The following is a 12613-nucleotide window of genomic DNA, read 5'->3' as shown; positions in this document are numbered from 1 at the left end:
GCTGCAAAATTTATTCAGATATCGTAAACTAAATAACAGTGCTCAAAACGAATAAAACCAATAACAGAATCGAATACTTTCTTCAAAAAAATGACAAGTGGTCGTTTATCCAGACAACTTCTGTAATGTCTGCTTACACATCTTTTGCCCTCTACTTTAAAATAGTACCTTTGAAAAATATATTCAGGTATTGTAAACTAAATAACAGTGCTCAAAACAAAATAAAATACTTTCTTTCATCTTCAACTTTCAACTTCATCGTCCGATTTGATGCGATATCTATATTGCACACATCATTTGCCCTCTACTTCAAAATAGTACCGTTAAAATATATATTTAGGTAACAAATTCAATAACAGTGATCAAAACCATTTCTACTTTTAAATATCATTGTGGAAAATTTCCATACTTGTTTTTAGGATAATAGTTTGAACCTTTTATCCTGCACTTTGTCCTCTACTTTATAATAGCATCGTTAAAAATATCATATTTTACTTATTTTTGAGAAAATGGTGGTGGACGTTTCTAATAAAAAAAATCTATATACTTGTTCTCTAATTTATATGAGGTAAAAACCCTAAAAAAGTGCTTTACCCTGTTTTAGTGTTTTTTCCGCTCAACAGATGGTGCTACTGTGCTCAAATTCATCAATTTTTCTAAATTATTGATTAATATATACTCATTCTATTTATCTAAATTAATTGAAGGTTTATTATTTCTATATTATATAATTATATGAATCTTGTCAAGAATTAAACGAAAGGTAAATTTACGCAAAAAAGGTAAAGAACGCAAATAATTAAAATTAAGGCTGTATTTGCAATCTATTTATACTGTAATTACCTTCAAACCAATTTTCGTCAACCCTTCTGGTCAATGTGACCAATTCGCCCTTCAGTAAAGACAATTCCAAATTGGTTTGGGCGATAAAATTGAATTTAGCCCTTGCTTGGCCTTCGACAGGTTTGCGTTGCACTTGGCGTATTCCATCATGGGGTAAGATCTAAAAAAGGAAAAAAAGTAAATATATTATTCTAAATAATAGTTAGAATCTTATTATAAGAGAGGTAACTAGGCGTTTTTCAATCTTAACTAGAGGGGTAACTAGGCGTTTCAAACTTGAACGGTATTAAAATAATTTTTCGTCTCGGTAGGGGATATACCCCTACACCTCACCCTTGGCGTCATGTCGTCATAACTACTGTCGCAAGGGCCCAAGCAGTGTACAAAAGTGTGCAAGTGCGTTAATTTTGTCAGGCAATATAAAATTGTACCAAATTTGGTGATTTGTAAAAATTTTTGTAATTACTAAATCGTTCAAATAGTTATTTTGATTGATGTGAGAAAGTCGCATTTGGAGTTAGTTGGAATAAAACTTTAGGTCTAGTGTTAGGTTATGTAGTGATAGTAAAGCTTCAAGTGAAGAACATTTGGTGGAATGTATATTTTACCTCGACATAATTATATGGGAACATCCCTACTGCAGCATTGTGTTCGCCCTCATACCAATTTCTATCCAATTGTCTCCTTACATAGATCAAGTCGCCTTTGCGGAAACTCAATTCGCGGGCAGATTGTCCCTGAAAAACAAAACAATATTTGCAAAATTATATATAACTTAAATTTAATCTGTAATATAGTTTAGTTAATAATATCTTAGTGATCTACTTTAGTCAACTCATCAATACTCCAGTCCTAATAAAAATTATCTGGTAATTAACGTCTAACGATAATTGGAATCTTTCTTTTATAGCTATTTGAAGAAGATCAGTTTTGCCTTCAAGTAATTGCCACATTACATTGCTATTTAATAATAAAAAACCTTAGACTCTTACTCTTTCGTACCTCGGAATCATGCTATAGATTGTTTTAATTTTTTATTATTACCTGGAAATTGTACAAAGCCCTGGCAACGATTCGTCTCTCTGGTCGATTTTTAAGCTCGTTCGTTATCGTCGGCTCTGCACCCACAAAATCGTCAAAACGATTCAAAGGAATCGGAGATTTCTGGTCAGGCGTGAAATTGTCGGCGTGGCGACGGTTGTTCATGTCTTGCAATTCCTAAAGGATAATTGACCAACTAAATTAATAAATATTTTCTGGAATATTGAGAATAATGTAGGACAGATGGCAATGAGGATATTTGCTGTTGTTTTATGTATTAGCGCAAAGCTCTTGACAGAGTCAACTGGGGTAATTTTATTTATTTTTTATTTATTTATTTATTTTAAATATATAGCCCACAGATTTCTTCCAAGAGGACTCAAAAATACAATTATTTTACATAATGAATAACAATTAAAATATATATAAAATTACAATATATAGTTATTAACATAAAATGCTTAACATAAAATTACATATAATGCAGAATGTAACAATATTATTTATTTACATAGAATAAGATAAAATAATGAGAGATTTGAAAAGAAAATAAAAAGGTTAACTTGTGCAGATGGAGATTATTTGATTAGGTGAAGTGTTGTGAATACCTATTTCATTATTAATTAAGTTAAAGTTAGAGAACATAAGTAAAATAGGCAAATTTAAGAGAGAATTAGATTTAGGAGTAGGATAACTGAAAAATAATGGTGAACGCATAGATAGCCTTGAAACATTAAAGGATAGTTGGTTAAGAATAAGAGGACAGTCTATAGAAGTATTGCATAGTTTAAATAAGAACATAATTGTACAGATAATTCGACGTGAGGCAAAGGAAGGAATACCAAATTCTTTTAGTAAAGTGTTGTGGTCAAAGCCACATTTAGGGTAAATTTTATATGTTTTATAATAAAGATATTTCACACATTTTCGCTGAACCTTCTCTATCGCATCAGAGTTGTTGATTTGATGAGGATACCAAATAACCGAACCATATTTTAATTTTGAACGTACAATAGAATAGTACATGCAAAGTGCATTGTTAGAATTGAATTGTTTACAATTTCTCAGTATCAAACCTAAAGATTTATGTGCTCTATTACAAGTATCAGTTATATGATCCGTGAAAAACAAACCAGAATCAAATAAAACTCCTAAATCTGAAATTTTATTACATCTATCAATGCTGGTGTTAGAAATTTTATAATCAATATGTATTGGAACGCACTTATGTGTAAAACTGAGAATCTTGCACTTTGATATATTTAAATGCAATTTGTTATAGACACACCAAGAGTGGAAAGAGTCAAGTTGAGACTGTAATAATAAGCAGTCATCAATAGAATTTATTTTGGGATATAGTTTGAGATCATCTGCAAATAATAAATGTGGGCAGGTAATAATATCAGATATTTCATTAATAAAAATAATGAATAGTAGTGGACCAAGAATGGATCCCTGAGGAACACCTGAACTGATATTTTCAATGTTGCAAATTATTATGGGGATTTTGAAATTTATTGGCATCAATTAGAGAGACAGAAGGTTGATTTCGAATCTGTATATGGGACAAAGTAAAGATTAGGGTGAACCAAGGAGATGGCAGGGATGCTGCATGTCCTCGATCTTTTTCAGCCTGTACGGATAAAAATGTACTTGAGGTTGCTGGAGATTTTTCAATTGGAGAAGAAGAATATGAACAATAAAGGCCTTAGGACAGACTACTATTTGTCTATTATTTTTATCTATATATTTTTCTTACCAGTAGATATTTCCTTCGCCTCTCCTCCTTGTGCCTGATGCGCATGGCCTCGGCCTGTCGCCTGGCCAATTCCTCCTCGGACCAGGCGTCAAGGGCCTCTCTTCTCACGGGCGACCTGTAGTGTATGGTCACCTCGCCGTCCACGTACCGATATGGAGATTCTGAAAAAAAGATAAATAGATACATAAAATAAATTAGAAAATGTTAAAACTTTGTAATAACGCCTGGTTTTTAATTATAATAAAGGACATTGATAATCAGGAAAATTTTCGTGATGATATTAGGGTGATTTTCAATAGGGATATTTTCGAATTTCTTAGCTCCCAAATTAAAGAATTCTCTAAATGTTTCAGCTCCTAATAATAAGGGGCACAACTAGTGTAAAATTTTCAAAAAATCGAATTTTCAATTTTTCCATATTTCGATAGGTTATACCTTTTAAAAATAACATACCAAAATTTTAAATCAATATCTTACATAGTTTTTGAGTCACAGCCATTTAAAGAGTATATATATAGTATATAGTATAACGATCATCTTATATTTAAACGCGTTTTTCTCGAAACAGCATTTTCTGAATTTGCTGCAGGAATTACTCAAAAACAAATGATTCTAACACTATCAAATTTTTTTACATGTTATATATATATAGTTCTCCATAAAATGAACTATCGATTTTTTGATCGGATCAAAAATCGAATTTTGGCAGTCCAAACCGTCCAAAATTTTAGGTAAAATTCGACTTTTTTTTTAGAAACGCCGTCATTTTGTCAATTTTTGATTTTTTTTTTATCTTAGTTCATTTTACAGACAATATTATCTAATTTAACGAGAATTATTTTTTAAAAAATTCATCCATGTAGAAGGCCGGAATCACTGCAGCAGTGAAGAGCCTTTTTTTGTCGCACCGATAACTTAAAAAGACGTGGGCGACGATAACTTAAAAAATATTTAATTTTTTTCTTCAAAAATTTTACTATGTATTTTTAAAACATGTATAATTATATTCCTGAAATTTTGAAATTATTGATAAAGTAGTTTTTTTAATATGAATTCCCAAAAATCACCTTTTATTAGACGGTTACTCTAGTTGTGCCCCTTAAATTTAACATAGTCCGCAATCCAATGAAAGTTTCTAATGGGTAAAATTTCATTTGTTCATCAGAATTTCTAACTTAGCGAAAAGTGAATCAAAATTTTGAGAATAACATTCTCAAAAATCTTTTTCCCTCTACTTTAAAATAGTACCATTAAAAATATATTTCAGGTATCGTAAACTAAATAACAGGGCACAAAACAAAAAAAACTAGTGACGCAACTATTTCGCAATTTCTTCAAAGATAACCGATTATATCGTGACATCTTTTTGATATATTCTTATACACCATTTGCCCTTTACTTTAAAATAGTACCGCAAAAAATATATTCAGGTATTATAAACTACATAACAGTGCTTAACACGATAATAACCAATATTAAAATGAAATACTTTCTTTAAAGAATTGACAAGAAACTGTTTATCCAGACAAGTTTGTGATGTTTGCTTACATAGATTTTGCCCTCTACTTTGAAATAGTATCTTTAAAAAATTATTCAGGTAATGTAAACTAAATAACAGTGTTCAAAACGAAATAAAATACTTTTTTTCATTTTCAACTTTCATAAATAAAAAATTTACAACAAAAATTTTATGAAATAAGTATTTACTTAGAAAGAAAAACTAATAAACTTTTATTGAATTGCGGACTACGTTAGAGTTAATATTAGAAGCTGAAACTTTCAGAAAATTTTTCTTAATCAATTTGGAAGCATTTGTACCCCTGGGAGCAAAGAAATAAATTTAATTATGTTTAAAAAAATTAACTGACATTTTCCTCATCAATAAATTAAAATTAGATTATGTCGAAGCGAGTAGTTTTGAATTGTTGAAATTATTAAGCAAAATATTTGAAATTAAGTTATAAAGCACTGAAATTAAGTTAAAAAAAATGCAAATTTTGATAAATTTTGTCACAATTGAATATTTAAAAGTTGTCTGCGTAAATAGAAGCTAAAAAAGTTAATCCAATAATGTTCTTAAACCATAACGTTTTTTTATTAAATTACGAGTTAAATTTAAATGTACATGTCTTGATAATTTATGAAAAAAATGTTACAAATTTTGTTCATTTCTATTGAAGCTCAAATTATTTTTGAAACAGAATAAAGCTAAATAAAAATTTGATAAATATAATTGTTAAATATAATTTATAAATTATTATGTTAAATAAATTTAATATAATTTAATGTGCATAAAAGAGAAATTAATATCAACTATATAATGAACTTTCCGAATTGATAAAAGTATACTCGTATACCTTATAGTATTAAATTATTATTATACAATTATTATTAATTTATAAATTATTATAATTACTTTTATGTTATTAGAAAAACCATAATTACACAAACTTGCCAGGTAAACTCATAAATTTCATACAAACAAGAATTTTTGTAGGAATTTTTGTACCTGTAATAATGACCTTAAAAGCTAATTTAGAAATATATCATTTACCTACGGAAGTCATCCTATGGCACTAAAATATTTTCACTTCACTTATTTTTTTATCTTTATGTTATTTTGAAATAAAATCACTGTTTAATGGATTTCACGTGCTATTTTATGAAAAACAACCTGACATTTTAAAAATAAATAGAAAAAATATTTCTACTGAAGGTAAAGAAACAAGCGCATGCCATAAATATGAGTAATCGTATATATATATATATATATATATATATATATATATATAAACTAAAAACCTTTAATTGCCAATCTATTTCTAATAATTTATTAGAAAATTTTATTCGTCAATTTTACATATTTTATTTATTTCATATATAACGTACATTTCATATATAACGCACTAATAGTAAATTTGGTTTAATTCGGTTAAAGTTGATTTTTAACACGTGAATCGCCATGTCAGTCATATGTGTCTGACACAAAATATAGTGTCTCGGCAAAATATTTTTTTTTATTTGACACATTTTACAAAAAAGCTAAAGCTAAACTAATGATAAAAATACTTAAAATTAATGGAAATGAATTAAAATCAGAATAAATAGGAAATAATTCGAGAGCAAAAGGAACTCTACTGACGAACAAACTGAAATATGGAAAAGCTTTCTACTGACGAGAAAAATCAAATGTCAATCATATTTATCTGACAACAAAAACATTTTTTTCATGCTTTCAGTTTCTTTTAACTAAATTATCTAATAAAGCAACCATGAACCATGTGAATTTTTGATATTATCGTGGAGTTTAACGTGTTAATACGTATATATATATATATATATATATATATTATACATATATTTATCTGACTGTTTTTTCAACAATTGTTATTTGCAAAAAAAGTGTAAACAGGTATTAAATTGCAAGATAAACAACGTACGAGTTGTATATAAGGTGTCTTGTGATGTCTTAACAAGAAAAACAAATGGATCTTATTGTATTATATAAGAATATGGTATTTTATATATATATATTATATATATATATATATAAAAGAACAAGAACGTTTCCATATCGAGTAGAAAAAATATAAGTTAATTATCGCAAAAGCCGCACCCACATTTCTTGAAAGGTAAAATATTTATATAACACTGGAAAATGCGCGCAAAGTTAAATTCTTGGTAATTTAAAATTATAAACTAGCACGAGAATCAATTTTTTTATAATTCATAAAAAAATTACAATGTAATTCTCAGTAAGGAACGCAATACCGGTATACCGATATACCGAAAAACCGGTACACCGTTTAATTTTTTGTCAATATAAACTTTAAATCTCATAATCGCTCCAAACAAATGTCTTTTTAGGTCGTTCTACTGTATAATATTTTTAAATAAAATTCGACTAATAAATAAACGTTTTATCATCAGCACTTGATAATATTTATTTTTGTTCTAACATATATATAATTCATAATAATTACTAAATAGTTTTGTTATAAAAAGCAGATTATAAATTTATGAGTAACAATTTTTTCAAAACGTAATTCGATAGTAAGTCTTGGGAAAAATAAAAACAATAAAGACAAATAAAAATTTGCACAAATTTACTTATTATATAAAACTTTGGGCATGTAGTTAAAACAAATCTAAAAACAAAGGATCTAAGAAAGTCTTACTGTAGAAAATTGACAAAATATTAGTAGAAAGATAATATCAAAATTTTTGCCGAAAAATGTATAATATTTATATTATGATTTATATTCTTATTTATTTTTATTCGTTTTTAACGTCATGTTTTTAAGAAATCGATACTTCATCAATATTCATAAAAGGAGAACATCTTTTTAGCCATATATAATATCTGAATGACTTGTTTACGTATGTTAATTTGTTCTGCATATATTATATTAAATATACATACATAAATACATACATACATACATATATATATATATATATATATATATATGGGTATATATATATGGGTATGTGTATATAAAACCATGAGATCTGTTCTATAACAATATTCTATTAACTTATGAATGTCAACAAAAATTTGCATTTTTGAGGGCATCAAGATTTTGAATTCAGTAATTCAAAAAGCAAATTGAAATTTCTGTTAACCGTCATGTCAGTCATATGTGCCTGACACAAAAAAGTTATACATAAGTTATGTCAGTCTCCTATGTCTGACATACGATGTTTGATAGATAGTGTGACATAAAAAACGTGTTTTGGCAATAAAATAATTGTTTCTTTGACACCTTAAATTTTCTTGCTACATCATTAACAAAATTATCTAATATAGTTATGGACTATATGACTATTTTTCTGATATTATCGTGATATTTAACGCGTTAATATCTATTTTTTAAATAATTGAATAAATATTGATTGTTGTTTCGTGTGGTTTAATTTTATTTGATTTGCGATGCTAGAAACTCATAAAATAATTAAATTGAAAAAAAATAAAGAAAAGGATTCAAAACTAAAAAATATTCCGCCTATTGCAAAAGAATTTGAGTCAAAATCATATGACTGACATGACGATTGAAGTGTTCAACTTAAAATATTAGTTATAAAGAGTTGGTTTTTTTGTTGATATTTTTTACCAAGACTTAAATTTAGTTTATTTTGAAATCTTTATTGTATATAAGTATAATGCGTATAGAATTTACAAACATAATTTAATTTAATGTTTTGTTATCAATTTGAGTCATAATGTTTATATAATGTATCCAAATTTGAAATGAAATAAAAAGTCTTTTGAAACTAAAACTAAAACTTAAAATTAGCAGGTTCTTTATTATAAGAAGAATTAGAATTTATTATAAGTAAGAAAAATAGAAAAGAATTTGTATATAAAATGGATTTTAAAGAAAATCTTAATATAAAATACCGTAGAAGAAGGGCATTATTTATCAAAATTGGTAGAATAAATTTTTGGTATTAAATTAGGTGTAATAAAAAATTATGGCATTGCACATTATTGGAAAAAAATATACGAGGTCTGTTCAAAAAGTACCCGGAATTTTCGTTTTTTCAAAAAAAATATTTATTTATTCGTCTACATTAATGTGGTCCCCTTCAAAGTAGTCCCCCCAGATATAATACACTTATGCCAGCGTTTTTTCCAATTTTCGAAGCACCCTTGATATTCACTTTTTGATATGTCCTTGAGCACTCTCGGCGATTTTCTTCAACCGAGGAAAACCGCCGTCCTTTCATGGGTCTCTTCAACTTTGGGAATAGGAAAAAAGTCACACGGAGCCATATCTGGTGAATTTTGCACTTTGCAACACTTTATTTCATTTTTTACGCAAAATTTAATACAAATTCTTTGACTTTTCAATTCTTCCATTGTAAAATCGCCGAGCTCAGAAAAACACGTCGAACCTTAGCGACTACCACAGACAAAGTAAACAGTGAATATAGCTGAAAATTTCATCATACTTTAGGGGCATGTATACCAACACAATAAAAAAAAAATTTTGACAATCAGACACTCCAGACCCGCGAAATTTAATTATTAGTAATTCCGGGTACTTTTTGAACACACCTCGTATACCTCAAAGTGAATTAAAACAACAATAATTAAATTATGGTATTAGTTTGACACACACACCAACAAGTATTAGCACAGTAAGCACACATAAAATTAGCACAACACAAATATATTAAACACCAATTTATTCAACCTTTTATTTTTACTCGAATTGCAATTTATTCAAATATTGGCGCGTAATTTTTCACATAAAAAAATCCACGTGCAAATAATATGCAAAGAACGACAGCCAATTGAAGACTGACTTGACTGACTGACTGACTGACCGAACTGCGTAAACTTGATACTTTCACGGCTCTCCCATTCCCAAGTGGTAAGTCAGAGAATATCAAATCAAGGGACAAAATATAAAAAATAATAAATAGGTTAAAACAAGTATAAAAACACGACTGCATTGTCATTACTTCAATTTTAATTGTTTTCCCACTCCATAGAGTGCGCCACCAACTGTAGCACGTAAATCTACCCCCAGACTTAATTCTAGATAAGAGTTCGAATCTCCGGTAAGAGATTGAAAAATATTAAGTAGTTAGTTTAGAGTTATAATAGAATTAGGAATTGTAATAAAAATATGTATGTATAAATCAGAACGTGTAAAAATTAGAGAATTAGAATTAAAATGATTTGAAGTAAAGGGTGTATAAGATGAAATGAATGAAAGAATAGAATATTGTATGAAGAATATGACAGTGTGAAATGAAGATTGTATAGGATATATATGATTGTATATGTATAGGCGGCAAAATTCTCGAGTAAGATAGGCAAAGAATTTTATAAAAACATTACACAATTTTAATTGTTTCCTTACTCCATAGAGTGCGCCATTAACGGCAGCACGTAAATCTACCACTGGGTTTAATTCTAGCATAAGATTTATATAAATATATGTAATATAGAACTGATAAACCTGATTATTTTTGAATATTTGACACAAAATATATTTTCAATAAAATATTTAAAAAAATATAAAATAAAAATATATTTTAAAAAATATATTTAAAGTTTAAAGTATATGTATTTCTAATAAGAGAATCAGTTGATGATTTTAACACTAAAACAGGGTAAACCACATTCGTTCTGTGTTAATACATTTTTTTGCTGTTTTTTTATTAACTTCCCGTAGGGTTAAGTTATAGCAACGTGCCGAAAATCGAAAATAAATTTTCTTGCATATCTTCACGTTTCAGAGGTTCTGAACATTTTGGCATACCTCAGAAAAATGCATGTGTGTGTATGTATGATCAACCGATTTGAATGATCCTTTACCATTCGATCCCTATTGATAGAGATATGTGCTGATTTGTTTTTGGCAAAGGCAAGTCCAGCCGTTTTGGAAATACGGAGCAAAAGGGTGCAGGAAAATACAAATCGAGTGTTTGAGAGAACGGAGTATCGGATTTGAATGATCCAAAACACATTGAATTTGTAATGGCGGGGAGAAGTGGTGATTAGTTTTTGGCAAAGGCGAGTCCTGCTGTTTTGGAGATACCGAGCTAAATGTGCAATAAATTGCTGTTTTTGAGTGAAATAAGCATCCGATTTGAATCATTCAAAGGACTTTATGCTTGTATTGAAAACGATTGCTTTTTAGGATAAAAAAAATATTACATCTATTTTTTATTTTCCATAAAATATTTTTGTAATTTTGGATTAAAAAATTCAAAAAATCATCCAGGCTAAGCACAGTCTAAGCGCCACTCTGGTACAAATGTTTACCCGAGTACGTTTAGACTGTTTATGTACTGGAGCACTTTCCCAATTTTGTGAAAACAAAACTATTGAAAAATATGAAAATGCCGCCACGCTAAGCACAGTACCAGTGAAAATGTCGTACAGAATTATTTGCAAATGCGTTTAGACTGTGACTGTACGGGAGCACTTTTTCAATTTTGTGTAAATTAGGCAACAATTTTTTTTTTTGAAATTGAATTCGAAATGAAAATGACGATTGTTAATGTTCTGGAGATAAATTGATTGATTTTATGATTTACATTTGAATTCAACTCTTAGGTTGGCGATTTATAACTAGTAAAATAGAATTTTATTTTTGAAGTAAAACTTCTTAAGTCGCGATGTGATGTAGAGTCTGTTTTGATTAAACGTAAAAGAGACACAGTATTAGTGAGAAAATCAGAGAGAGAGATATATATATATAAAATACTAGTGCGAAAAGCAAAAACATATACCTGACAGTATAAAGTGACAGAGTAAGATACATTAGTATGATGTAACCTCCAAAATTTAGCAACTACCTTTTTAAATGTAAATTTTTGATAAAAGGACAAGAGATACCAATTTTTGTTGTTAATAAAATTGTAGATAATTTAATTGGCTATAAATTTGCTGAATATTGCAAAATGGTGGGACATTTCGTTTTGAAGTTATATATAATAAATAAAAATCGTGTGTGAAGCAAGATATACTGATGCAACCTCCAAAATTTAACAACAATCTGTTTCATTGCAAATTTTGGATAAATGGTTATGAGATACAACATTTTGTTATTAACAAAAGTTGTAGATAATTTAATTGGCTAAAAATTTGCTGGATATTGCAAAACAATCGGACAATTTGTTTAGAAGTTATAAACAAACAACAAATCGAACCGGTCCAAAAATATAAAACGAGATATATTAAAATGTAGCCTCCTCAATTTAACAACAATCATTTTAGTTCTTATAAATGCCGCCAAGCTAGCACAGTATAGTGAAAAATGTTGCACAGAATTATTTGCAAATGCGTTTAGACTGCGACTATACGGGAGCACTTTTCCAATTTTGTGTAAATTAGGCAACTATTATTTTTTTGAAATTGAATTCGAAATGAAATGACGAACGATTGTTAATGTTCTGGAGATTGATAAATTGATTTATGATTTACATTTGATGTGCTCAAATATAACA

The 12613-nt window shown here is 28.3% G+C and overlaps 1 protein-coding gene across 1 annotated transcript; it reads right to left on the bottom strand.

Moving 5' to 3' along the window:
• Nucleotides 1–843: 843 nt before the first annotated feature.
• On the bottom strand, nucleotides 844–3801 carry LOC113374338 (sorbin and SH3 domain-containing protein 2-like; the record flags this gene model as incomplete). The annotated part of the gene is made up of 4 exons (XM_026614438.1): nucleotides 3644–3801; nucleotides 1888–2061; nucleotides 1452–1580; nucleotides 844–1003 (listed from the first exon to the last, which is right to left on the bottom strand). Coding segments are annotated over exons 1-4 (508 nt in total), but the record flags the coding sequence as incomplete, so codon positions are not given.
• Between the last annotated feature and the right edge of the window lie 8812 nt (nucleotides 3802–12613).

This window comes from Ctenocephalides felis, unplaced genomic scaffold, assembly GCF_003426905.1.
Source record: "Ctenocephalides felis isolate EL2017-DRISC unplaced genomic scaffold, ASM342690v1 CF-g0.4_SCAFFOLD_01712, whole genome shotgun sequence".
Lineage (NCBI taxonomy): Eukaryota > Metazoa > Arthropoda > Insecta > Siphonaptera > Pulicidae > Ctenocephalides > Ctenocephalides felis.
This window is presented reverse-complemented; position numbering and strand designations above follow the sequence as displayed.